The sequence below is a fragment of the Rana temporaria genome, chromosome 6, assembly GCF_905171775.1.
Source record: "Rana temporaria chromosome 6, aRanTem1.1, whole genome shotgun sequence".
Lineage (NCBI taxonomy): Eukaryota > Metazoa > Chordata > Amphibia > Anura > Ranidae > Rana > Rana temporaria.
This window is the reverse complement of record NC_053494.1, coordinates 87,982,014-88,009,375: the sequence shown is the minus strand read 5'-3', so window position 1 is coordinate 88,009,375 and position 27,362 is coordinate 87,982,014. Positions and strand designations below refer to the sequence as shown.

Sequence of the window (27,362 nt, the reverse complement as noted above, 5' to 3'; positions counted from 1 at the left end):
TAATATTCTGTGAAACGCCTTATGAAGGCGGCTTATGGTATAGAAATTAACGTCTGGTGGACATTCCTGCAGTCAGCATGCCAATTGCACGCTCCCTCAAAAGTTGCGACATCTGTGGCATTGTGCTGTGTGATAAAACTGCACATTTTAGAGTGGACTTTTTTGCTCAGTGTATTATAGCAGATAGTAAAAACAAAAAGTAATTTTTTATTTTTCAAAATTGTCACATTTTTTGTTTATAGTGCAAAATATAAAAACCGCAGAGGTGATCAAATACCACCAAAATAAAGCTCTATTTGTGGGGGGAAAAAAGGACATCAATTTTGTTTGGGTACAACATCGCATGACAGTTGTCAGTTAAAGGAGTCAGAGAGAGTGGGCAGAAACCAGCAAAAGAATAATCCTAAAAAATGGCACCAACATCCCTTTAATTTGAAATATATATATATATATATATATATATATATATATATATATATATATATATATATATATAAATATATGTGTATTTGTCAGTTAAAGCGACGCAGTGCTATATCGCAAAAAATGGCGTGGTCAGGAAGTGGGTAATTCCTTCTGGGGCTGAAGTGGTTAATGGCTGTGTGTTGTGTTATTCTGAGGGGACAGCAACTTTACACTGTTATACAAGCTGTATAATTACTACTTTGCTACAATGTAAAGTGTCATTTCTTTAGTGTTGTCACATGAAAAGATATAATAAAATATTTACAAAAATGTGAGGGGTGCACTTTTGTGAGATACTGTGTGTTTTATTTATAGATTTTACACAGCATCCCAGCTTTTATGGAAATTGGGGTTGTATAATCACACAGAGAACACAACAATGATCCTGACAACTGTGTCTTTTGAGATGCTAAAACGAGAAGTGAATTATTTTATTTCTCCAAATATAAAACAAAACTTTTCTTTATCCACAATCTGGCCAAAGCGTGTTGTTATGTATAATATATCTGGACTGCTGTATCTTCTGACTTGAAAGAGAACCTCTCCTTTCTGGTCTCCAGTTTCTGACAGCGCTTTTACATCTTCAACTGGTAAAAAAATATCTTTTCTTTTACCCCAAAATGTCAAGTGAGAAATCTTCAGAGTTGTTGCTACTTGGTTTATATAAAGCATCCCTATAATTCTCTGTAAATAATACGTAAGGCTATACAGCATAGCACCAGCAAACACAGATATTCCAGTAAAATAAAAAACAACAAACTCTGCAACTTGCCCTTGCAAATAGTAATAATAAATAGGTGGAAGGACCATAACAGTCAACATTGTCTGCAAAATCTTCAGTCTGGAAACAGTCTTGCACATGCGTATTCCAGGAAACCTGTAGATCAATTGAAATTTATTCACATCAGTCTTGGCGTCAGTAGCAGATAAACAGAATGTATTTTGGCTTAGTAACTGTGGATTCCTGTATTTAAAAGATGTGAAATGTGAAAATACATTTCCAGGTATAGCTTGAGGATTTTCTCCACATCCAATGAAGCTTGCACTCCTATGCAATCTTGATTTCCATGTCCACAACAATATTCGGTGATTAATGGGTCTGAACCTCATGGAAAAGCCATAAAATAGTGCCATGTTTATGGATCCCGCTAAAGAAATAACAAAACACATACATTTTGTTACCAAACGTATTCAAAATATAAAAAAAAAAAAATAACATTTTAATAATTTATTTCATTTAAAACCGGGATCTACGTCTAGTGTTATGGAGTGGTTCCTTCATGCACTTCTTTCAAAGAATCATGTTATCAAGTGCATGTGATGAGAAGTCTAGCTTGTGCTTTGTAAGTTTATTTATCTGTAGCCTAGTTATTAACTTGCCCACCGCGCTATACCTGAATGACGGTTACAGCGCCTAGTTCTGGGAGGCTGTCATATGATGGCCTCCCGTGACCGGCACCCGCCTGCTGCGGGGCGTGGGCAACACGCTCTGTGATCAGTGTCCGGAGGACACTGCCGATTACAAATTGAGGTAAAGAGCCAATCAGCGGCTCTTTACCAAGTGATGAGTGAGTGAGAAACGTATATAGCGCAACACATGCAAACTGAATCGCCTCTGGGCGCTTAGTATCTTTTCCCTACTGTACTTTTGCCCTCAGAAAAGATGGGTTTTGAGTTTTTTTTCTGAAGGCCAGGTGATTCACCTCCAACCAGATGCTGGTTGGTAGAGCGTTACATAGTCTAGGTCAATCACAGCTGATCCTGGATGTAAACAGAAGTCGAATATCCCCACTTCTTTCCTCATGCTAACAGCACGATGAGAGGAGAGAATAAGCTTCTCTAAAAGGAACATGTACACTGATTATCAGTGTCCTGTATATCAGTGCAGTCCTAAAAGTGCCCACTAATGCTGCCAATAAGTGCCCATCAGTGCAGCCTCATCAGCGCACATCACTGAAGGAGAAGAATTACCTGTTTGCAAAATGTTATAACAAAACTATATATATATATATATATATATATATATATATATATATATATATTTTAGTTTACTTCGCAAATAACGCAGTGGTGATTAAATACCACCAAAAGAAAGCTCTATTTGTGTGAGAAAAAAATAAAATAGAAATTTCATTTAGGTACAGTGTTGCATTATCGCACAATTGTCTTTCAAAGTGCAATAGCGCTGAAAGCTAGCTGGGCAGGAAGGGGGTAAAAGTGCCCAATAGGCAAGTGGTTAACGTGAAATAATATATTCAATAGCAAATCAATGCAAAATAGACGAAATGCCATTTTATATAAAAAGGAATTGAAGCCTTAGGCTCCGTTCACACTATGTCGCAATTCTGCCCACGATTATGAAACATTGCAAATCGCGAGACGCCCTTGCTATCCTCGTTACTTTGAATGGCACTCAAATCGTGGCGTGATTTTGCCACGATTTTCGACTGACAGATTGTGGTAAAATCATGCAAACAGAATCGCAGGACGCCTGTCACCCAAAAGAGTAACTTCTTTTGGATAATAGGCGATTTTACCATGATTAGTTTTGGGTGACAGGCGTCCTTGTTTGCGTGATTTTATCGCGATTTGTCGGGAAACAGTCGCGGCGAAATCGCACCACGATTGGCACATTCAAAGTAATGGAGATCACAAGGGCGTTTTAAAATTGTGCTGATTTAGCACTCAATCCGGAACACCATAATTCACACCTGAGGGTTTCAAAGTCGTGCGTTTTACCGCAATTTTGCTGCATTTTTTTACATCGTTTTTAACCGCAATGTTCAGGTTACCAATGTAAAAGGCAGAAAAACACCTGTAACCTGCCCAAAGAAGCTCATCTTCTTTTTTGAGGTAAGGGTGTTTTTCAGGCGTTTTGCTTCAGGTGACAAAACGCTCAAGATGTGAACAGGTGCCATTGAATTGAATGGGATTTTGCTTGTTGGTCGTTTTAGGAGCTGAAAACGCTTAGGTGTGAATGCACCTTTAAAGCTGAATTTAAAAATGTTTTTCCCTTGCTGTATATTTACAGTGCAAAGGTCCAAAGTATTTGATCCGCTGCTGATTTTGTATGTTTTCCCACTGACACAGAAATTATCAGTCTATAATTTTAATGGTAGGTTTATTTAACAGTGAGAGGCAGAACAACAAAAATATTCAGAAAAAATGCATTTCAAAAGTATCAAAGAGCAAGATTTCTAGCTCCCAAGTGTCTTCTATACAGGTAAGGAGCTGAGCTTAGGAGCACTCCCTTAAAAGGGTTTGAAAGGCAGCTGCGCAAATACAGTGACATAAAATATTGCAACAGTTGTGTCTCTGCTAAAAAATTTGATATATTTATGTTTGGGGGCTCCAAATAATTTTCTAGCAAAAAACTGATTTTAACTTTGTAATAAACAAATTTGTGTCAGAAAAAGGTATAGGGGCAGATCCACGTACATCGGCGCATATATAGACCAGCGTAGCGCATCTCATTTCTGTTACGCTGGCTCAAATTAGAGAGGCAAGTACCGTATCCTCATAGTATTTCCGCACAACATTGCGCCAGCGCAAGCCAACGTAATTGAAAGTGGGAAGGAAGTGGGCGTGTTGCATTGAAATGAGTCGTGACCCCATGCAAATGAAGGGCCGGCCGGACGGCGCATGCGCAATGACGCTGACTATGTTCAGCGCCTCTCTGCGCATGCTCAGAACTCGGCCCGCCGTAATCAGTGAGATATGAACTAGGCCTGGCGTAATTAGTGAGATACGCCCAGGGCATAAATACGCCCAAACATGCGCCCGTCCATTGCAAAAGTACATCCATTTGTTTCCCCCCCTGAAGCAAGGTGCTTTTGTTCCGTTTGTTGGTGTTTGTAGGTTTTTGTCGGTGTGTTTTTTGGAGTCATGTCAGCGAGGAAGAGGAAGCTGAACTACTCCCTGCGGGAGAAGGCCATCATTGTCAGGGCCATGACCCTGTATGATCGGTTTCTCCATGGGCCTGAGAGTGTGAACACCACCAAGGCCAGGAGGAGGGAGATCCTGCAAATTATTGCAGATGATGTTGATGCATTGGGGAGTGAGACCAGGACCCCCAATGAGATCTTGAAAAAGATTAATGATCTCAGGCGCGTCGTCCGATGTAAGCTGGTTAAGATTACCGCTCATGCCAGGGGCACTGGAGGGGGACCATTAACCACTATCAGGCTCACTGCTGAGGAGCGAGTGGTTGCCCAGTGCCTCCACAGGCATCAAGTGGAGGGAGTGCCTGGTTTTGACTCCATTGAGGAGGTCTCGAGGACACGGGTAAGTGTTTTTTTTCCCTATCTGGTGTGTAGCATGTGTGGGGGGGGGGGAGGGAATATGTGACAAGTGTGTGGATCCTCCAACCTGTGAATGTTTTGTGTCATCCACAGATGTGCAGGAGGGTGCTGGGCCATCTGGCCAGTCCACAGCCTCCCCCGGACATGAGTCTGAGGCAGACCCCCAGGCAAGCCAGGAGTCCTCCGAGGAAGGGAGTGGCCACAGCTCTCCTCAGGAGGAGGAAGAGGTGCTGAGTGGCAATGAAGTGAGGCTCCATTTGGAGGAGTCTAGCCCTGGTGCTGGCACCAGTCAGGCCTCCATCAGGGCTAGCCCCTCCCACTCCTCCCCCAACTGGGCTTCCCCCCAAGGGTCTCCCCTTCTCGTAGGCCCCAAGCCTCATCAGGAGACAGGAAGGCAGAAGGGAGGTGGCAGAGGTTCTGCCCAAAAACCTCCGGAGGGACCAGGCCCGTCAGACCCGCCACCTGGGTCAGGTTACCCAGACTTTGGAGCGCATGGAAGACAGCATGGCCTCCATAAAGGAGTCTGTGCAGGACATGGGTTGCAACTCCTTGGCTATGATAACATGCATGAACGACCTGAAGACCACCACAGCAGGCGTGGGTCAGGAGGTGCGCGCCCTGACCGAGGCTGTCCAGGCCAACACGGCAGCCATCAATGTGGGCCTCACCCGCATCGCTCTGGCGTTGGAGGGCAGGCCGCCAGGTGAGCAGAGACCAGGGGATGCTCCTCCTTCTCCTGATTTGCCCCCCCATGAGTCTCCCCTGAGGAGCCGGGGTCGTGGCCATGGCCACCCCAGGCGTTGGGAACGCCAGCGCCGTTCGTTTTTTTTTTTTTTTACTCGGGTCATGAGTGTTTTATGTTTCTTTGTTATTTTACTCAGATTATGATTTGTTTTATTTTTTTGTAGCCCAGGCAGGCTACAGTGTGAATGATGTTTGAATGTGGGGGTGACATTCCTGCCGGAAAAGGGGTGTCACCCTTGGTTGTTGGGGAGAAGGGATCCCCAGGACCAGGGAGAAGTGATCCCTAGGTCCGTGTGAATGGTGTATGAATGTACAGTGACATAATTGGAGCCTTGGCGTGGCGTTGCTGCTCCCAAGTCCTGCATGGTGGACTTGGGCTAATCCAATTTGATAAGGATGTGGGGTGTATGAGCTAGGGACCACAGTGGTGTGCATGCGTGCATTCTCCTTGTGCCATGATTAATGTGTGTGTTTAATGTGCAAAGATGCCTCTTGCGAGGCATCTCCTGACTGCTGGTCCCTCAGAAGACGGGGTATCCTCGGTCAGGGGGGGAATGTCTGGTTGGGGGGTCAGGTCATCATGTATGTCAATCTCCAGGCCCTTTCTCACGGCGAAGTTGTGCAGCATGCAACATGCAGAGATGATCTGGCACACAAAGTTTGGGGAATACAACAGGGTACCCCCAGACTTATCCAGGCATCGGAAACGGGACTTCAGGAGGCCAAAGGTGCGTTCCACAGGTACGTGCATGTGCTTCATTGTATCTTTTCTCTCCTGGGGTTTGGGGATTCCGGAATGGAGTCATGAGATGGGGTCCAAGTGCATATGCAGAGTCACCTGGAAGGGAAAAGACAGGAGGATGTTAGTCATGCATGTGCTCCTCGTGATGTCTGCATCATGGGGGTGGACAGTTATGCCTGACACCCATGTCACTCACTAACCAGCCAGCTGTCCCCATAAACGTTCTGTTCAAATTCCATTGGGATGGGGCTTTGACGGAATATGTAGCCGTCATGGCTGGACCCTGGGTGTTTGGCACAGACGTGCCATATGAGGCATTGGGCATCGGCTATCACCTGTACATTGATGGAATGCCAGCGCTTCCGATTGCGTTATATGTGCTCTGTGTCACGGGGGGCTGTAGTGCCACATGTGTGGGAATCCTGCAATTCTGTAGAAATCCCGCATTGCCTTCACCCGCAGGTCCTCCTGGGTGGGTCTGATGATTTGGTTGGCCATGCGTCTGAGGATTGCAGGGACAACCTGGTGCACACATCTGCTAATGGAGGATTGTGCCATCCCAGCCACCACTCCACTTGTACGCTGAAAAGAGCCACTGGCAAGGAAATGGAGTGTTGCCAGTACCTTGACCAGTGGCTCCACTGCATGTGAGCAATTTGTCTGGCTGGTGATGTCATCTTTCAGGGTTGTGGTTAATTCCATGATGGCAGTAGGGGTGAATCTGAAAATGCGATACACCTCTGAATCACCCATGCCAAAAACGTTTATGCACGGTCGGTATATCCTCTCCCGTGCCCTCCTCCTTCTCTACGCGCATCTAAAGCCAGTAGTATAGCTATGACCATGGATGCCCCTGCCATGTTGGCATACAGATTGTTGTCCTGAGGGGTAACTTTAGACCGGACGTACAGCTTACGCGCACGGCGCGTAGCCTGCGCCGGACAAACGTACTTTCGTGGATCGCCGTATCTCCCTCATTTGCATAGCAAAACAATGGTGCGTCCAGCGTATTTTTGCGCCGGTGTAGAAAAATTACGTTGGTCGGAAAAACCTAGTTCTCAGGCGTATCTCGTTTTGGGGATAAGGCGCATAGATACGCCGGCGCATATTTACACTTACGCCGCGCATCTCGAAATACGCCGGCGTAAGTGCTTTGTGGATCTGCCCCTTAGTCTTTAAGTGGTTAAACTTCCCTTATTTACAGACCGAACATCATTCCTTTGATCTAAGAACAAAAAGTTACAGTGTTTCTAGTTATCTACCAGCACTAACAATGTTGTGAAAAACTGTTTTTTTCTTTTGACAGCTGAGTGAGCAGAGAACTCTACACTTGTTACATGAATGAATCTGGAATTCTGCATAGAGATCATGAGGGGGCTTGAATCGAGATCACAATTTTTTAACGATTAATCGTGCAGCTCTACTGTCCAGAGAAGCAATCAGATTCTAATCTCTCCCCCATGGCCAAGACCAAAGAGCTGTCCAAGGATGTCAGGGACAAGATTGTAGACCTACACAAGGATGGAATAGGCTACAAGACCATCACAAAGCAGCTTGGTGAGAGGGTGACAACAGTTGGTGTGATTATTCACAAAATGTAAGATACACAAATCAACTGTTAATCTACCTCAGTCTGGGGCTCCATGCAAGATCTCACCTTGTGGCTTTTTAATGATCATGAGAATGGTGAGGAATCAGCCCAGAACTACACAGGAGAATCTGGTCAATGATCCCAAGGCAGCTGGGGTCATAGTCACCAAGAAAACAATTAATAACACACTACATTGCGAAGTCCTGCAGTGCCCGCAAGGTACCTCTGCTCAAGAAAGCACATGTACAGGCCCGTCTGAAGTTTGCTAATAAACATCTTAATGATTCAGAGGAGAACTGGGTGAAAGTCTTGTGGTCAGATGAGACCAAAATCAAGCTCTTTGGCATCAACTCAACTCGCTGTGTTTGGAGGAGGAGGAATGCTGCCAATGACCCCAAGAACACCATCCCCACTGTCATACATGGAGGTGGAAACATTATGCTTTGGGGGGTGTTTTTCTGCTAAGAGGACAGGACAACTTTACCGCATCAAAGGGATGATGGACGCGACTATGTACCGTCAAATTTAGGTGAGAACCTCATTGTCAGTGGGCAAACATACAAAATCAGCAGAGCAGCAAATACTTTTTTTCTCCTCACTATAAATAACCCTAATGAATTGTGTGGCTGCTATTGCGTTAGGGAAACTTAATGCCGCGTACACACCATCACTTTATGTGATGAAAAAAAATGACGTTTTTAAAAACGTCACTTTAATTGACCGTGTGTGGGCGAAAACGTCGTTTTATGTCTTGTAAAAAACGACCAAAAAAAATTGAAGCATGCTTCAATTTTATGTGTCGTTTTTCAAAAGTGCACTTTTTACTTCACAGAAATTGACCGTGTGTAGCAAAAAACGTCGTTTTCTAAGACGTTTTTTCATCCACGCATGCCCAGAAGCTACTTATGAAGCAAGCTTCAATGGTAAAACGTGGTGGAACGTAACCTCGCTTTGCAAGAACATTGTGAGAAAAACTATGGTGTGTAGGCAACTTCGTCTGTGAAAATTGAAGTTTCAAAAACGTCATTTCGTCATTACTTCACAGAAAGTGTCGTTTTTTTTCATCACATAAAGTGATGGTGTGTATGCGGCATTAGATTTCATGGAGCTTGTGCAGCATAGTGAGTGCTGAAACTTGCAGATCTGACTGTAGTACACAAATTATAGAAGATTGCGTGTTCTGTTCACAAAATGCACAGGTGTTTTATGATTAGAGGAAGGGAGTTTGTGACATTCATCTACAACTCCTCTCTTCAAAGAATTCAACACGTATGTTGGAGATGCATTGCTTTAGTGTGTCAGGGTGGCATTCAAAATGAATGGCACTGCAGTCTGTTGGCATAGCAACTTGTTTAGCTCTCAACTATTCCTCCACTTCGGTCTGATGTATAGACCTCTATATAAAAAAATATTTAACCACTTTCCCTCCGGAAGGTTTACCCCCTCCATGACCAAGCTATTTTTTGCGATGCAACACGTTACTTTAACCACTTGCCGACCGGCCACCGCCGTTATACGTCGTCAAGTTGGCTCGGCTGGGCAAGAGCACGTAATATGACGTCCTCTCTCCCAGCCGCCACTAGGGGGCGCCCCCCGCTCGCCCCCGACTCCCGTGCGTGTGCCTGGCGGGCGCGATCGCCGCCGGGAACACGCGCGATCGCTCGGTACAGAGCGGGGACCGGGAGCGGTGTGTGTAAACACACAGCTCCCGGTCCTGTCAGCAGGGGAAATGCTGATCTTCGGTTTATACAATGTATGAACCGAGGATCAGTGTTTCCCCTAGTGAGGCCACCCCCCCCCCCCCCCACAGTAAGAACACACCCAGGCATACTTAACCCCTTCCCCGCCCCCTAGTGTTAACCCCTTCACTGCCAGTGGCATTTTTATAGTAATCCAATGCATTTTTATAGCACTGATCGCTATAAAAATGCCAATGGTCCCAAAAATGTGTCAAAAGTGTCCAAAGTGTCCGCCATAATGTCGCAGTACCGAAAAAAAAAAAAAAAAAAAAAAACGCTGATCGCCGCCATTACTAGTAAAAAAAAATCTAATAAAAATGACATTAAAATACCCCCTATTTTGTAAACGCTATAACTTTTGCGCAAACCAATCAATAAACGCTTATTGCGATTTTTTTTTACAAAAAATATGTAGAAGAAAACGTATCGGCCTAAACTGAGGAAAAAAAATGTTTTTTTATATATTTTTGGGGGATATTTATTATAGCAAAATGTAAAAAATATGATTTTTTTTCAAAATTGTCGCTCTATTTTTGTTTATAGCGCAAAAACTAAAAACCGCAGAGGTGATCAAATACCACCAAAAGAAAGCTCTATTTGTGGGAAAAAAAGGACGCCAATTTTGTTTGGGAGCCACGTCGCACGACCGCGCAATTGTCTGTTAAAGCGACGCAGTCCCGAATCGCAAAAAGTACTCTGGTCTTTGGGCAGCAATATGGTCCGGGGGGTAAGTGGTTAACTGACAATTGAGCGGTCGTGTGATGCTGTACCCAAATAAAAATGTCATTATTTTCCACAAATAGAGCTTTCTTTTGGTGGTATTTGATCACCTCTGCATTTTTTATTTTAAGTAAAAAATCTAATTTCATAATCAATTTAGGCCAATATGTATTCTGCTACATGTTTTTGGTAAAAAAAATAAAATAAAATCCTAACCATGTTTTGATTGGTTTGCGCAAAAGTTATAGCGTCTACAAACTATGGGATAGATTTACGGAATTTTTTTATTTATTTATTTTTTACTAGTATTGGTGGCGATCAGCAACTGCGACATTGTGTTAGACAAATCGGACACTTAAGCCCTGTACACACGATCGGTTTGTCCGATGAAAACAGACCGATGGACTGTTTTAATCAGACAAGCCGATCGTGTGTGGGCCCCATCGGTTTGATTTCCATCGGTCAAAAAAAAAATAGAACATGTTTTAAACTTTACCTATGAATAAAAAACCGATAGAAAAATCTGATCGTCTGTATGGAACTCCATGGGTCAAAAAGCCACGCATTCTCAGAATCAAGTCGACGCATGCTCGGAAGCATTGAACTTAATTTTTTTCGGCTCGTCTTAGTGTTGTACGTCACCGCATTTGGACACGATCGGATTTTTGACTGATGGTGTGTAGGCAAGACTGATGAAAGTCAGCTTCATCGGATATCCGACGAAAAAATCCATTGGATTAGATTCCATCAGATATCCGATCGTGTGTACGAGGCTTAAGTGACACGAATACGGTGATCAGTGCTAAAAATATGCACTGTCACTGTACTAATGACACTGGCAAGGAAGGTGTTAACATCCGGTTTTGAGAAAAGGGTTAAATATGTGCCTAACTGTGTGTGGGGAGGGTGGGGGTGCTTGTACTATGGGGAGGCAGAGAGCCGTGTTCCTGTTTTGTAGGAACACAGGGTCACAACCTTCCCTTCTCACAGAACAGCGATCTGCCTTGTTTACATCATTCTGCCTGTGTTTTGAACGATCGGCGGACATCGCATCCCTCGGACCCGCTGATTGGATCCCGATGTGTCCAATCACAATGGTCACTAGAGGCACACATGCATGCCCCAGACATGCAGAATTACGTACAAGTAAGCAATTCTGCACAGGAGAACCGTCTTGCCGCCGTATATGGTTGGCAAGCAGTTAATAAACAAAGTCATACCGCACTAAACCTTTATTTGAGGTCTGTATATCTGCATTTATTTAGAAAGGCCAATAAAAAAATATTTGTGGGTTTTATACAAACATTTTTGATGTTTGATTTTCCGATGATGTAGCAGGGTTTCGTTGGTTGTACCTTGTGCTAAAAGGTGTCCCTCTTTTTCATCTAAGAAAGTTGGAAGTAGACACATGTAGTTTCCATCATGCGCTGATATGACAGGGTGATAATACAGGGCAGTCTTTCCCAACCAGGGTTGTGTAGAATCCTAGGATTCCTCCAGAAGTGGATTGGGGTTCCTTGAGCTGTGGCTAATTGTGCCAAGCTGTCACCGTTACAGTGGTCCAGGGATTTCAAATCCCTGCACTTCTACCTCTTCTCCATTAGGGCTTCCAAAATGAACTAGATGGATTCTATGGGTGCTGATGGCTCGGCATCCCCAGAGGAAAGTACAGCAGGGTCGGAAGGGTGTACAGAGTTACATTTTTTCTGTAAAGGTGACCTTTTATGGGTGGCATTTTGACCACCTGTGTAAGGGGGGCATTCTTCCCACTGACCACCAATATAAGGGGTGTTCGGTTTGCGCAAAAGTTATAGCGTCTACAAAATAGGGGATAGTTTTAGGTTTTAAAATTTTTTTTTGTTTTACTACAATAATGACAGCCATCAGCGATTTTTATCATGACTGCTGAGTGCTATAAAAATGCAGCGATTACTGTGAACATGACACTGGCAGTGAAGGGGTTAACCACTAGGTGGTACTGTAGGGGTTTAGTGTGCCCTAGGGAGTGCTTCTAACTGTAGGAAGGATGGGATGTTTCATTATTTTTATTGTTTTTCACATAAAAACTTTTACATACTTTACGAACATTCACTTTACCAAAATTTATAAAAATACAAAACTTCTCAAATTCACATAAATACATTCATAAAAACATACAATAAAACATATATACGGGTACATAGAAAGGTCCAGCCTTCTAGGCATACGCTTTGAGTAATCTTCTTATCTATAACCCAGCGCATTCTCTTTATCTTCCTGGAAAAAAATCAGAGGGATCGAAAATCCAAAGGGATGCAGATCCCTGGCCATCCAACCAACCCCCCTCCCACCCCCATATTTTAATCCCACCCACCCATAATTACCGGACTAGGTGCATCCCAATTCTATACCTGTGCCCGTATACTCACACACACATATATATATATATTATATATATACACACACACACACATACATACACATATACATACATACACACACATTATATATATATATGTTTACTTTCAAGAGGGGAGATCATATTCCTCCATCCCCTCTGTACCCCTTCAAGGTATGTGAGGAAAAAAAAAAAGGGGGGGGAGGAATAGCTTTAACGAGTGAGAGGGGGGAATAAAAAGAGGGGAGAGCATATCCGGAGGCGCATTTTTACGCACATCCACACATGGTCACCCCCTTATATGTATCCCCTTGCTATATCTATGTGTACACGTGTATTTATATATCTCTTACTTCCAAAGAGGGTAAAAAAAGGGGGGGTGGAGAGGGGACAGGAGAGCCGCCACAGAATAAGAGTGATACATAGGGGTAAACCCTAAGGGCATCAGCCCTATGTATTCTCCTCATTCCCCATAATTCCCAGGGATTGCTTGAATTCCGTCCATTTTCCCCCATGTACTCTGAAATCTTATTTCTGCATCCCCTTGGAAACGTATCAATTCTGCCATTACCCTCCTTCTATCTATCTCCTTAAACCATTCTTTTATCCTTGGTGCCTCCTTCAATTTCCAGTGTTTCGGTATTAGTGCTTTTGCTGTGTTCAACAGAAATGGGGTGAGTGACATTCTATACTTCTTCCTGGGTCCTTCCATTGCATGAAACAAACATTTCCAAGGGTCTAATTCTATCTCCTTCCCTTCTATCTGCTTAATTAGATCCAGTACTTTCACCCAAAACGTTTGGATCAAACTGCATTGCCACCAGATATTGCCACCAGATATGGGCATGGGTTCCTTCCTCCCCGCATTCCCTCCAACACAAAGGTGAGGTATCATGGTTCATTTTATGCATACGCCCCTGTAGAAGTCTTGGCAGACGAAACCGGTCGGGCACATACACTGGTCCTATCCATCTCCATACTGCGCAACCTGTATGAACTTATGACATTTTCAATATAATTTATTTTTTGGTTGATGTGGATTTGGATGTGATTTTTTTTCTGGATTTCAGTGTTACAGTTTCTGATTTTAGTCACAGCTGAATCTTCCTATTGGAATTCGGATTGAAGTCAGTCATTTGGGAGCAGTCCTGTCAAGTCTTTCACCGTAAAGATCAACGCCTTGCGCAAGCAAGAAATTTGACCTTGACAGCGACCAGATTGGGCAATCGACCTATTACGCACTTGTAATCCACCGCCGTATGGTGTGTTTGTGGGTCTACTCCATTCGGTAAGGGTATTTTATCCTTTTCCTGGGGTTTATGAGAGTTGCGTCCTGGAGTGGAATCTTCCACGTTGACCCTACAGGGATCGTCTCATCACTTTCGTTATTGTTTATGGACACTTAGAATCACATTGGAGTGTACTTATCATCTATGGTTTAATCCCATATCACTGTAGGGGTATCAATTTTTGATTTGATTTCCTTTTGGAACCCACTTACTCCTGCAAGTTCCCTTTTGGACACTTATAGAATCACATTGCAATGTGTTCTTAAATTTAATAAGGTACAATTGTATATCACATTAAAGGTGTAATTTTTGAATTCCCCTTTTTGCACATAATCTCAGAACTCACATTACTGCGAGTTCCTTATTGGCGCTGCACTTTTACTTTTATTCTTTGTTTTAATTATCCTTTTGTTGTGGGTTTTTAGATATTCTAGCATAAGCGCAGTATATACACTTTTTATAATTTTTATTGTAAAGTAGAGGTTGACCGATATGTTTTTTTCTCTGGCCGACATTTAGAAATCGGGGCTGCCAATGGGAGATATATGATGCAGATTTTTTATTTTTTTGGCAGGTGGCACAGCCTACAGTGTAACGGAATGCTCTCTGCCGTGCCGCGGTGTGTGAAACGAGAGAGAGAGAGAGATTCAGCGTGATGTCAGAGGTGTGCGGGAACCCAGCAGCTATCCAGCCAATGATTGGGCTGTTTAAGAAAGGGGCGGGGCCACATACACGTAGCGGCCCGCCCAGATCCATCCTATTGGCAGGTGTTGGATAGCTGGATCCCGCCCACCCCAGGTCACACCCACCTCGACATCCAGCCTCAATTTTGACAGCTCCTTTCTCTCTATACAGTTTCACACACCGCGGCGCTGCTCTGCCAACAGTGTGGAGAAGGGAGGAGGATTCTCCACACTCTGCTGGCAGAGGCACGGTGAGTGTTATATCGCCCTAATTTGCATAATAATCGGCCAATGCCGATTTCTCCAAAATGGCCAAATATGGGCCGATCGATATATCAGTCATCCTCTAGGGTTAACACTAGGGGGTCGATCAAATTGTTAAATGTGTTACCTGGGATGTGTTTCTAACTTTGGGGGCAGTGTACTCACTGGAGGAGGAGAGAGATCGCTGTTTCTAATCACTAGGAACAGACGATCATTCTCTACTCCCCTGACAGAACGGGGATCTGTTTGTTTACATTGACAGATCCCCGTTCTGCCTCTCTGTAGCGTGATTGTGGGTGGCTGGCAGATATCGCGGCCGCCGGCCACGCGCATCAGCTCCCCCCGCCGTGCAGTGGGCGCACATGCGCAGCAGCTCTAGCTCTTTAAAGGCCCGACGTTTCGCGGGAACGCGCTGACCTGCCGCAGTATAATGAGGGCAGCTGGTCAGCAATTGGTTAAATTGAGACAAGAACACACTATAGAGGGATATGCTTTGTTGAGATTTCATGTATGAGGTTTACAACTACTTTAAAGTGGGACTTCCCCTTTTTGAGTGAAGTTCTGCTTTAAAACGTTAGTTCACCTTTTACATTTTTTTCTGTAAAGGTGAACTAACACTGCACACCCTGACAACTCCCCCTGGTCTCCGCTGTACTTACCTCCAGGGATGATGAGCTGGCAGTACCCACACAGTCAGTACTGTGGTCTGGGGATTTGAAATTCCCACTCTTCTCCCTCCTCTATGCAGTGCTTCTGGAACAGATCAGAGAGATGCTTTGTAACAGTGCTGACCAATCAGAATCACAATCACATTTTAAATCCCAGGGACCACTGTACCGGCCATGTAGGCACTGACAACTCAATATCCTCAGAGGCAAGTACAGCGGGGGCTAGGAGGGGGAAGGTGTGCTGTGTTTTTCTGTAAAAAACAATGAACACTTTACCCACTTGTGGACCGCAATACGTATACACACACACACACACACACACACACATTACGGTTTGCAAGTGTTTTACCAGGATTATGGCTAAAGATATCAGCCATAATCCCAGTACCATTTTTTACAGCCAACAGCTGGCTTTCTCATGAAACCATTCTGAGAGGCTCATGAGCTGTTAGAACGAGTTCCAAAGTGGCGGGAGGGCAGCCACCAGATTGTTTTTCACCCAAACAACAATCCGGTGCGGCCGCCTGCTCCCATAGGTGAATAAAAGATACTCTTTGATTGCCTCTATGATCTTGGGGGACCAGAGCGACAGCATGACGTCACTTCTGGTTCAGGCTGGAAGTATATACAAGTTTTTCTCTTTTTAAAGCAAAAGATCAAAAATATTTATATATTTTTTAGATTTTTTGTTTTTAAAAAGATTCTTTTTGACCCCCGATCTCACCATAAGGAAAACATGCCATCCTTATTTCTATTACAAGGGATGTTTTACATTCCTTGTAATAGGAATAAAGGTGATTTAATTTTTTTTTTACAAGAGCCCCCTATCCCTCCAGGCTCATGCACAGAAGCTAACGCATACATAAACGGTAATGAAACAGAGGGAAGGGAAAGCACTCTCACATTGCCACATCTGTATAATATGGAGAAAAAAAAGGGGATTACTCATAAAGGGAAAAACCAATGGTCGGACTTTGGAGGCAAGACAACGACGGAAAAAAATACAAAAAAATATATATGTTTATTACAAAAAAAACAATGGTCAAAGATAAAAAACCATACAGGAAGTATGAATAGTGTCCCTTGTTCGTCTACGCGTTTCGCCCTGAGGCTTTTTTAGGACAAATCTCACTATCTGAAATGAGATACATATATATTAACACATTAAAATTAAAATGAATTGTGATGGTTAAACAAACACATATACACGTACTCCTGACACTTCTCATGTATCAGCTAAAGCGACATGTGGTTGGAATACCTTTGGATGAATATAGCCAGATCTCAAAATAAATATTCGAGTATCAGGAATTCTTGTCCTGAAGAAGCCTCACGGCGAAACGCGTAGGGAAACTATTCATACTTCCTGTATGGTTTTTATCTTTAAAAATTGTATTTTTTGTAATAAACATATATATTTTTTGTATTTTTCTGTCGTTGTCTTGCCTTCAACGTCCGACCATTGGTTATTCCCTTTATACATAAACGGTATTCATACCACAAATGTGAGGTATTGCCACAAACGTTAGAGCGAGAGCAATAATTCTAGCACTAGCTCTCCTCTGTAACACTAAACAGGTAACCGGTAAAAGCGTTTAAAGTTTGTTTGTTGCCGGTCCAGAAGCAATTTTAAAGCGTGACATGTTATGTATCTATTTACTTGGTGTAACATCATCTTTCACAATATACAGTGCCTTGAAAAAGTATTTACACCCCTTGAAATTTTCCACATTTTGTCATGTTACAACAAAAAACTTAAATGTATTTTATTAAGATTATGTCAGGGTTTGACAAATTTGCTTGGAATCTAGGAGCCAGCTAAAAAAGTTAGGAGCCACAAAACGCACCCCGTCCAGACGAGCGTGCTCGCAGAAGCGAACACATACGTGAGCAGCGCCCGCATATGTAAACGGTGTTCAAACCACACATGTGAGGTATTGCCGCGATTGGTAGAGCGAGAGCAATAATTCTAGCCCTAGACCTCCTCTGTAACTCAAAACATGCAACCTGTAGATTTTTTTAAACGTCGCCTATAAAGATTTTAAAGGGTAAAAGTTTGTCGGCATTCCACGAGCGGACGCAATTTTGAAGCGTGAAATGTTGGGTATGAATTTACTCCGCGTAACATTATAAAAAATGGGGATAACTTTACTGTTGTCTTATTTCTTAATTAAAAAAAGTGTAATTTTTTCCCAAAAAAGTGCGCTTGTAAGACCGCTGCACAAATACGGCGTGACAGAAAGTATTGCAATGATCGCCATTTTATTCTCTAGGGTGTTAGGATAAAAAATATATATAATGTTTGGGGGTTCTAATTAGAGGGAAGAATATGGCAGTGAAAAATAGTGAAAAATGACATTAGAATTGCTGTTTAACTTGTAATGCTTAACTTGTAATACCAACGGCCACCACCAGATGGCGCCAGCTCACATCTGGTGGTAATAACTTGTAATACCAACGGCTCACCACCAGATGGCGCCTTGCCCACCTTCCAAGCCAAGTCGCCAGGACACTATTTCTAGTCGCCATGGCGACCGGGATTTGTCGAGCCCTGGATTATGTGATAGACCAACACAAAGTGGCAAACAATTGTGAAGTGGAAGGAAAATGGTATTCAATTTATTTTACAAATAAATATCTGAAAAGTGTGGCATGCATTTGTATTCTGCCCCCCTGAGTCAATACTTTGTAGAACCACCTTTCTCTGCAATTACAGATGCAAGTATTTTTGGGGATGTCTCCGCCAGCTTTGCACAGGTAGAGAGTAACAATTTTGCCCATTCTTCTTTTCAAAATCGCTTAAGCTCTGTCAGATTGGATGGAGAGCATCTGTAAACAGCAATTTTCAAGTCTTGGCACATATTCTCAATTGGATTTAGGTCTGGACTGATTGGGCCATTCTAAAACATGAATATGCTTTGATCTAAACCATTCCATTGTAGCTCTGGCTGTATGTATGTTTAGGGTCGTCGTTGTGCTGGAGACTCGAACAGGTTTTCCTCCAAGTTAAAGCGGAGGTTCACCCTAAAAACATGTATTTAACAGGGAAGCTGGTCAGAGTTTATGAGAAGATTGATGTAGCCAAATACAGGACAATCTTAAAAGAACAAATGGGCAGTATACTGCGCTAAATAATATAAACATAGTGTGAAATGAGGACTGCAGCGATTTAAAGCGGAGGTTCACCCTAAAAACATGTATTTAACATTCCATTCAGCATAATTCCAATATTTACACTATGCCGTTTTTTTTTTTTTGCTGTACATACCGTCTTATTGTTATTTTCCACCCCGGCTTCCGGGTTCTCACTCCCGCGGGAGTCGGCATTCCTATGCAGAGGCTAGATGATTGACGCCTTGTGAAAAACTTCCCCCCGGCGCATAAGGCGCGTCACCAGTTTTCCGAAAGTAGTCGAACTGCTAGTCGGCTCTATACGGCGCATGCCGTGTAGAGCTGACTGGGCAGGCGCCGTATAGAGCCGGCTACTTTCGGAAAACTGATGACGTGCCTTATGCGCCGGGAGGACGTTTTTTTTACAAGGCTTCAATCATCTAGCCTCTGCATAGGAACGCCTACTCCCGCGGGAGTGAGAACCCGGGTGGAAAATAACAATAAGACGGTATGTACAGCAAAAAAAAACGGCATAGTGTAAATGTTGGAATTATGCTGAATGGAATGTTAAATACATGTTTTTAGGGTGAACCTCCGCTTTAAATCGCTGCAGTCCTCATTTCACACTATGTTTATATTATTTAGCGCAGTATACTGCCCATTTGTTCTTTTAAGATTGTCCTGTATTTGGCTACATCAATCTTCTCATAAACTCTGACCAGCTTCCCTGTCCCTGCTGAAAAAAAGCATCTGCACAACATGATGCTGTCACCACCATGTTTCACAGTGGGGATGGTGTGTTCAGGGTGATGTGCAGTGTTAGTTTTCCACCACACATAGGCCCGGATTCACAAAACACTTGTGCCGACTTATCTCAAGATATGCCGCGTAAGTGCAAATATGCACCGTCGTATCTGTGCGCTGGACCCACAAACTAAGATACGCCTAAAAATAGGCTTCATCCAGCCGACGTAACTTGCCTACGTCGGGGTAGCGTGGGCGCATATTTAGGCTGGACGCATGGTGGCGCTCCCATTGATCAGCCATTCAAATATGCAAATTAGGAAAATACGGCGATTCAGGAACGCAAGTGCGCCCGACGCAGGCTACGACTGGTGCGCGTAAGTTGTACATCCGGCGTAAAGTTAAGCCCCATAAAGGAGGTGTAACCCAGCAGCAGACATGCAAAGGTCTGCACCAAGGAATACAAGCTGGCGTATTTTACGTTGGACGTGAGTCTGGCTGGGCGTAGGATACGTTCATGGCGTAGGCAGTGATCCGGCCTATCTTAGGCAGTTGTTCCGACGTGGTTGTGAGCATGCGCAGGGGGATGCGTCCACGGCACGACGCATGCGCAGTTAGTTAAATGTACTTGTCTGGCGCTCGGACCATCATTTGCATGGGGTCACACCTCATTTGCATGGCTCACGCTCACTTCCACCTACGCCGACTTACGCCTTCGAAACCTAGCGCAGTTTTGGCAGCATTGGCTTTGTGAATTCCATGCTTGCCTTTCTGCGCGGCGTAGCGGATATTATTTGCGCTACGACGGCGTAATGTGCGCCCCCTCTCTGTGAATCCGGGCCCTTGCGTTTTGCTATTAGGCCAAAAAGTAAAATTTTGGGCTCCTCTGACCAGAGCACCTTCTTCCACGTGTTTGCTGTGTCCTCCACATGGCTTCTCACAAACTGCAAACAGGACTTCTTATTGCTTTCCTCTTGTAACTCTTCCATAAAGGCCAGAATAGTTTTCATGTGGACAAATTCTCCCACCTAAGCTGTGGATCTCTGCAGCTCCTCCAGAGTTACATATGGTATCAACAACTGGTAGCGCAAGGAGCAGTGTAACTAGGACAGAATGGGGTCGATTTACTAATGGCAAATCCACTTTGCACTACAAGTTTACTTGGAAGTGCAGTCGCTGTAGATTCGAGGGGAAGATCTGAAAGCAGGGGAAGCTCTGCTGATTTCTATCATCTAATCATGCACAGACATAAATGCTGTTTTCTATTTTCCTTGCATGTCCCCCTCAGATCTACAGCAACTGCACTTTCAGGTGTACTTCCAAGTTCACTTGCAGTGCAAAGCGGATTTGCCTTTAGTAAATAACCCCCAATGAATCACTAACTACAATCTATAGGCAGTTCATAATCAGTTAATGAGTCTATGAAAGAGGCGGGTGGGGTATTATAGTCAGCTGCTGTCCTCAGAGAGAGACAACTCTGTATGCAGACAATGAAAGGAGAGTAAACAGGAAGCGCCACCTAAGTGCAGTATTAAGATCCCAGTGTCCGGAATAGGCTGCCTTCCTAGTGGCCACAGAACATGCTGATCACCCACACGGCCACACATTGAGCCTATATTCCGGACACTGGGAGCCCCTTTGACTACTGGAAACAGATGAGCTTATGTCTTACTTCTCTCTTGTTAGTGATTTTAAAGCGGGGGTTCACCCTAAAAACTATTTTCTAACATTACATTGACATGACCCTAGACAATGACAGTATGCCGTTTTTTTTTTTGCTGTACATACCTTTGTACAGCTATTTTCTTCCCTGGCTTCCGGGTAGGGCCCCCCGCGGGAGTGGGCGTTCCTATCCAGCAGGTGATTGACGTGATGACAAACACTAACTCCCCCCGTCGCATAAGGAGCGTTACGGGTTGCCGAAAGAAGCCGTACGGTGGTGCGCAGGCGCCGTATAGCGCCGACTCGCCGTTCGGCAACTCGTGACGCTCCTTATGCGACAAGGGGAGCTAGTGTTTGTCATCACGTCAATCACCTGCTGGATAGGAACGCCCACTCCCGCGGGAGGCCCTACCCGGAAGCCAGGGAAGAAAATAGCTGTACAAAAGGTATGTAAAGCAAAAAAAAACAAACAAAAAAAACGGCATACTGTCATTGTCGAGGGTCACGTCAATGTAATGTTAGAAAATAGTTTTTAGGGTGAACCCCCGCTTTAAGTACCTTGCCATTAAATAATGATCTTAATACTTGGTGGTGCTTCCTGTTTTCTCTCTCTCCAGAGTTACCATGGGCCTCTTGGCCGCTTCTCTGATTAATGCTCTCCTTGCCCAGCCTGTCAGTTTAGGTGGATGGCCATGTCTTGGTAGGTTTGCAGTTGTGCCACTCTCTTTCCACTTTCAGTTGATGAATAAACAGTGCTCCGTGAAATGTTCAAAGCTTTTTTTTTTTTTTTTATATATATCCTATATACTGCGGCAGGGTGGCTCTACTGCGCAAAACTATGTACCTGTACGCTGTATCATGCAATACATAGTTTGGGCGCACGCGCTGCGCGGAGGAGGAACCAATGTACGCTGGCCACCCATGATCGCTACACAGAGGTAGAACGGGCATCTGTCTGTGTAAACAAGGCAAATCCCCATTCTGACAGGGGACAACATGGAGATCTGTTGTTCCTAGTGATTAGGAACAGCGATGTCTGCATTTTTCCTGTCAGCACACAGTAATAAAGCACCAACAGGGAACACATTTAACCCCTTTGATCGCTCCGGATGTTAACCTCTTCCCTGACAGTGTCATTTATACAGTAAATCGGTGCAATTTTTTTTAGCACTGATCACTGTATTTGTATCATGTAGTGTCCGATTTGTCTGCTGCAATGTCGCAGTTCCGCAAAAAAAAAGAAAAATTGCTCATCACCACCATTGCTCCACAGAGAGCCAGAACGGGGATCTGTCAATGTAAACAAAAGTAGTGATTAGGAATATCGATCTCTCTGTACTCCCAGTCAGTCCCCTCCCCCCACAGTTAAAAACACCTCCCAGGGAACACATTTTACCCCTTGATCAACCTCTTCCCTGCCAGTGATATTTATACAGAAATCAGTGCATTTTTATAGCACTAATCACTGTGTCAATGGTCCCAAAAAAGTTTTAAAAGTTTCCGATCTTCAGCCACGATGTCGCAGTCCCACTAAAAAAATAAAATAAAAAAAAAACCCTGATCACCGCCATAAATCTATTCCCCTATTTTGTAGACGCTCTAACTTTTGCGCAAACCAATCAATATACGTTTATTGCGATTTTTTTTACCAAAAATATGTAGAAGAATACATATTGGCCTAAACTGATGAAGAAGGTTGTTTTTTTTTACATATTTTTGGGGATATTTATTATAGCAAAAAGTTATATACAGATTTTTTTTATTTATAGAGCGAAAAATGAAAACCACAGAGGTGATCAAATAACACCAAAAGAAAGCGCTATTTGTGGGGGGAAAAAAGACATCAATTTTGTTTGGGTACAGTGTCAGTTTGGGTCAGTGCCGTGTCGCAAAAAATGGCCTGGTCGTTAAGGGGCAAATTTTCCGGTTCTTAATCACTTAAAGCGGGGGCTCACCCGAAAAAAAAATTTTAACATTAGATTGAGGCTAATTGTGCGAAGCAGAATCGGGTGTTTTTCTTTAAATCAATGCAGTACTTACCGTTTTAGAGATCGATGTTCTCCGTGGCTTCTGGGTATGATCTTCGGGACTGGGCGTTCTTATTTGATTGACAGCCTTCCGACGGTCGCATACAGCGCGTCACGAGTTGCCGAACGTAGATGCGGCTCTATACGGCGCCGGCTCACCGACGTTCGGCTACTTTCGGGAACTCGTGACGCGCTGTATGCGACCGTCGGAAGGCTGTCAATCAAATAGGAACGCCCAGTCCCGAAGATCACACCCGGAACATCGATCTCTAAAACGGTATGTACTGCATTGATTTAAAAAAAAACACCCGATTCTGCTTCGCACAATTAGCCTCAATCTAATGTTAAAAATTAATTTTTTGGGGTGAACCTCCACTTTAAGACCCGGCCCTTTATGCAGGTAAAGGACCTGGCCAGTTTTTGCGATTCGGCACTGCGTCGCTTTAACTGACAATTGCTCGGTCGTGCGATGTGGCTCCCAAATAAAATTGGCGTCCTTTTTTTCCCCACAAATAGAGCTTTCTTTTGGTGGTATTTGATCACCTCTGCGGTTTTTATTTTTTGCGCTATAAACAAAAATAGAGCGACAATTTTGAAAAAAGTTCAATATTTTTTACTTTTTGCTACAATAAATATCCCCCAAAAAGATATAAAAAAACGTTTTTTTTTTCCCTCAGTTTAGGCCGATACGTATTCTTCTACCTATTTTTGGTAAAAAAAAAAAAAAAAAAAAAAAAAATCGCAATAAGCGTTTATCGATTGGTTTGCGCAAAATTTATAGCGTTTACAAAGTAGGGGATAGTTTTATTGCATTTTTATTAATTATTTTTTTTTTACTACTAATGGCGGCGATCAGCAATTTTCTTCGTGACTGCGACATAATGGCGGACACATCGAACAATTTTGACACATTTTTGGGACCATTGTCATTTTCACAGCAAAAAATGCTATAAAAATGCATTGTTTACTGTGAAAATGACAATTGCAGTTTGGGAGTTAACCACTAGGGGGGCGCTGTAGGGGTTATGTGTGACCACATATGTTTTTCTAACTGTAGGGGGGCGGGGCTGGACGTGTGACGTCATTGATCGTGTTCCCCTATATCAGGGAACACGCGATCAATGAAGCTGCCACTGTGAAGAACGGGGAAGCTGTGTTTACACACAGCTCTCCCCGTTCTTCAGCTACGGGGATCGATCGCAGGACTCCGGCGGCGTTTGGGTCCCGCGGCCACGGAGCTTCGGATAGGGTTGCGGGCGCGTGCCCGCGACTGCGCACTTAAGGACGACGTACAGGTACGTGCTTGTGCCCAGCTGTGCTATTCTGCCGACGTATATCTGCAGGAGATTGTAAAGGTTTTTTATTTTCTAAATAGGTTCCTTTAAGCTAGTGCATTGTTGGTTCACCTATCTTTTCCTTCAATTTCCCTTCTAAATGTTTTTTTTTCTTTGTTTTCTTTGTCTGAATTTCTCACTTCCTGTTCCTTCTCAGTAAGCTGTTCAGTAAGCTGTTCTAAATGACTGTCCAACGCTCGGATGATGGTGGAAAGCTTACTGAGGAGAAACAGGAAATGAGAAATTCAAACAAAGAAAAAAACATTTAGAAGGGAAATCGAAGGAAAAGGTAAGTGAACCAAAAATGCACTAGCTTAAAGGAACCTATTTAGAAAATAAAAGACGAACCTTTACAACCCCTTTAAGTGGTTAAAGTAACGTAGTGCTGTATTGAAAACAAGGGCCTGGTCATTAAAGAGGAATTGCAGTCAGCTCACATAATTTGTAATTATTATTATAATAAAAACATCTTTGCCATTCTGAAGCATCCCTCCAACCACTTTGCATACTATTTTATATATATACTGGGATTCTGTACTTGCCAAATATGCTGCAGAAATCTCCCTCCACTGAGTCTGGCTGCAATCATTTTAACTGTGGGCAGCTGAAGCGGCTGCCTGTTCACGTCCTGGATTTACACAGAGGCACGCCTCCAGCTTTGCAGCTCTCATTGGCCCGCTTATGACTCACCCTCCCTCCTTTTCTGGCAAACTCTCACGAGTGTGAGAGGAAGAGTTGTGCATGATGTCATAAGCCTAGGCTTTTTACCAGACAAGAAACAAGAAGTGGGTTGTATAAGGTATTTTCAGGCAGAAAAATAAAAAAATGTTTTACTATCCAAAGTTAAAACAACAAAGGCAGAAGATTTAATAGATGGAAAATGACAGAAGTTTCGCTTTAAGAGGGTAAATCCTTCCGGGGCTGAAGTGGTTAAGTTTCTCTACAACTTTATCCCTGACCTGTCTGGTGTATTCCTTGGCCTTCATGATGCTGTTTGTTCACTAAGGTTCTCTAACAATCCTCTGAGGGCTTCCCAGAACTGCTGTATTTATACGGAGATTAAAACAGGTGAACTCTATTTACTAATTAGTTGACTTCTGAAGGTAATTGGTTCCCTTAGATTTTAGTTAGGGGTAGCAGAGTAAGGGCTCTTTCACACGGGGCGGATCAGTGATGATCGGCCCCGTGAACCTCTGCTTGCTCAGCAGGGATCGCTCTGTCGATCCCCGCTGAGCCGGCGGGTGACAGGGCTGTCCACACACACTGTGCGTGGACAGCCCTGTCAGATCTCCGCTCTCCCCTATGGGGGGGGGGGGGGGGGGAATCGGATGAACACGGACCGTCTGTCCGTGTTCACCGGATCCGATGACGGATGGAAAAATAGGGTTTTCCTCCGTCTGCAGAATCGGAGGATTGCGGATCCGAATGAGATCGGGTGTTATCGGATGTTTATCCGCTGACACCCGCAATCTCATAGGGACCAATGTATGTCCCTTTTTCATCCGCACACGGATGGATGAAAAAGGGACATACGGTCCGCCCGTGTGAAAGAGCCCTGAAGGGGGATGAATACAAATGCACGTGCCACACTTTTCAGACATTTATTTGTAAAAAAAAAAAAGAAAAACATTTATCATTTTCCTTCCACTTCACAATTATGTGCCACTTTGTGTTGGTCCATCACATGGGTCTTTAGACTTTCTAAAGAAAGGGGCAGTTTACTCTCCTTTAGATGGGCCAGACTTTGGTGGGAGTGAACAATGCCTGGTCTTTGGTATTAGGGGGGAGAAACAGAGTGCTCCATTGTTGGTGCCAGTGGCAGAAATGATACCCTATTATTGGTGCCAGTGGCAGAAATGATACCCCATTGTTGGTGCCAGTGGCAGAAATGATACCCTATTATTGGTGCCAGTGGCAGAAATGATACCCCATTGTTGGTGCCAGTGGCAGAAATGATACCCTATTATTGGTGTCAGTGGCAGAAATGATACCCTATTATTGGTGCCAGTGGCAGGAATTATACCCTATTATTGGTGCCAGTGGCAGGAATTATACCCTATTATTGGTGTCAGTGGCAGAAATGATACCCTATTATTGGTGTCAGTGGCAGGAATAACGCCTCAAGGGCTGGATAAAGGGCCACCGTTTGGAGACCACTGGTCTATCACATACAATCCCAACAATTTTTCATGGCACTGTACAACAAAAATAAGGGAGAGAAAGAGAGACGGTTCCTAGTGATCTCTCTACTACCAGCCAGCCCACCCCCCTGACAGTTTGAAAGCACTTCCCTAGGGAACACTTAACCCTTTGATCGCCCCCTAGTGTTAACCCCTTCCCTGACAGTGCCATTTACACAGTGATTGGTGTATATGTGTCACTGGTCACCAAAAAGTGTCACTTAGGGTCAGATTTGACTGCCTTAATGTCACAGTCCCGCTAAAAATCGCTGATCTCTGACAAATAAAAACCAATACAAGTCCCTAAATTTGCCTGGTCATTGGGGGGGGTAAACCCTTTCAGGCTGAAGTGGTTAAAGTGTATTTGCAAAACTGCAGAAAATATAATGTTTGGAGGTTAGAAGTTCGTTTTTCTTTCCCACAACTACTTTTCTATTAAACCAGCTTTTCAAAAAATAACAGATTGAAAGGGTCATTTATCATATGAAAAAATACACTTCCATGTAAATGCACAAAAGAGCTAGGAACTCGGTGTAAGCGACACAGGTATCATTTACGAAATGTCCCTCTGAGGCTAGCATGATATCATGTACACAGTGAGGGGACATCATTATAAGCAGCACATTTCTCACCTCCTCCAACACCCGCACACCGGAAGCGTGTCTCACAACACGTACAGCCGTATTTACAAGTGGCGTCCGGGAAAGGTCATGTGACTAGG

The 27,362-nt window shown here is 43.7% G+C and overlaps 1 protein-coding gene across 2 annotated transcripts; it reads right to left on the bottom strand.

Annotated features, from left to right (window-relative positions):
- Nucleotides 1-862: 862 nt before the first annotated feature.
- Nucleotides 863-27,356, bottom strand: TMEM186 (transmembrane protein 186). 2 transcript variants are annotated; one of them, XM_040356975.1, is made up of 3 exons: nucleotides 27,274-27,354; nucleotides 15,575-15,668; nucleotides 863-1,613 (listed from the first exon to the last, which is right to left on the bottom strand). In XM_040356975.1, exon 3 carries the CDS (start codon nucleotides 1,597-1,599, stop codon nucleotides 892-894), a length of 708 nt encoding a protein of 235 aa, XP_040212909.1. In that variant the 5' UTR covers nucleotides 1,600-1,613; nucleotides 15,575-15,668; nucleotides 27,274-27,354; the 3' UTR covers nucleotides 863-891. The 2 variants fall into 2 exon arrangements, with proteins under 2 accessions (XP_040212909.1, XP_040212910.1); XM_040356976.1 differs by lacking the exon at nucleotides 15,575-15,668 and having other exon boundaries at nucleotides 27,274-27,356.
- Between the last annotated feature and the right edge of the window lie 6 nt (nucleotides 27,357-27,362).

Coding starts and splice junctions, on each gene's coding strand:
- TMEM186 (XM_040356976.1), bottom strand. CDS start 1,599: ATGGCACTATTTTATGGCTTTTCCATGAGGTTCAGACCCATTAATCAC.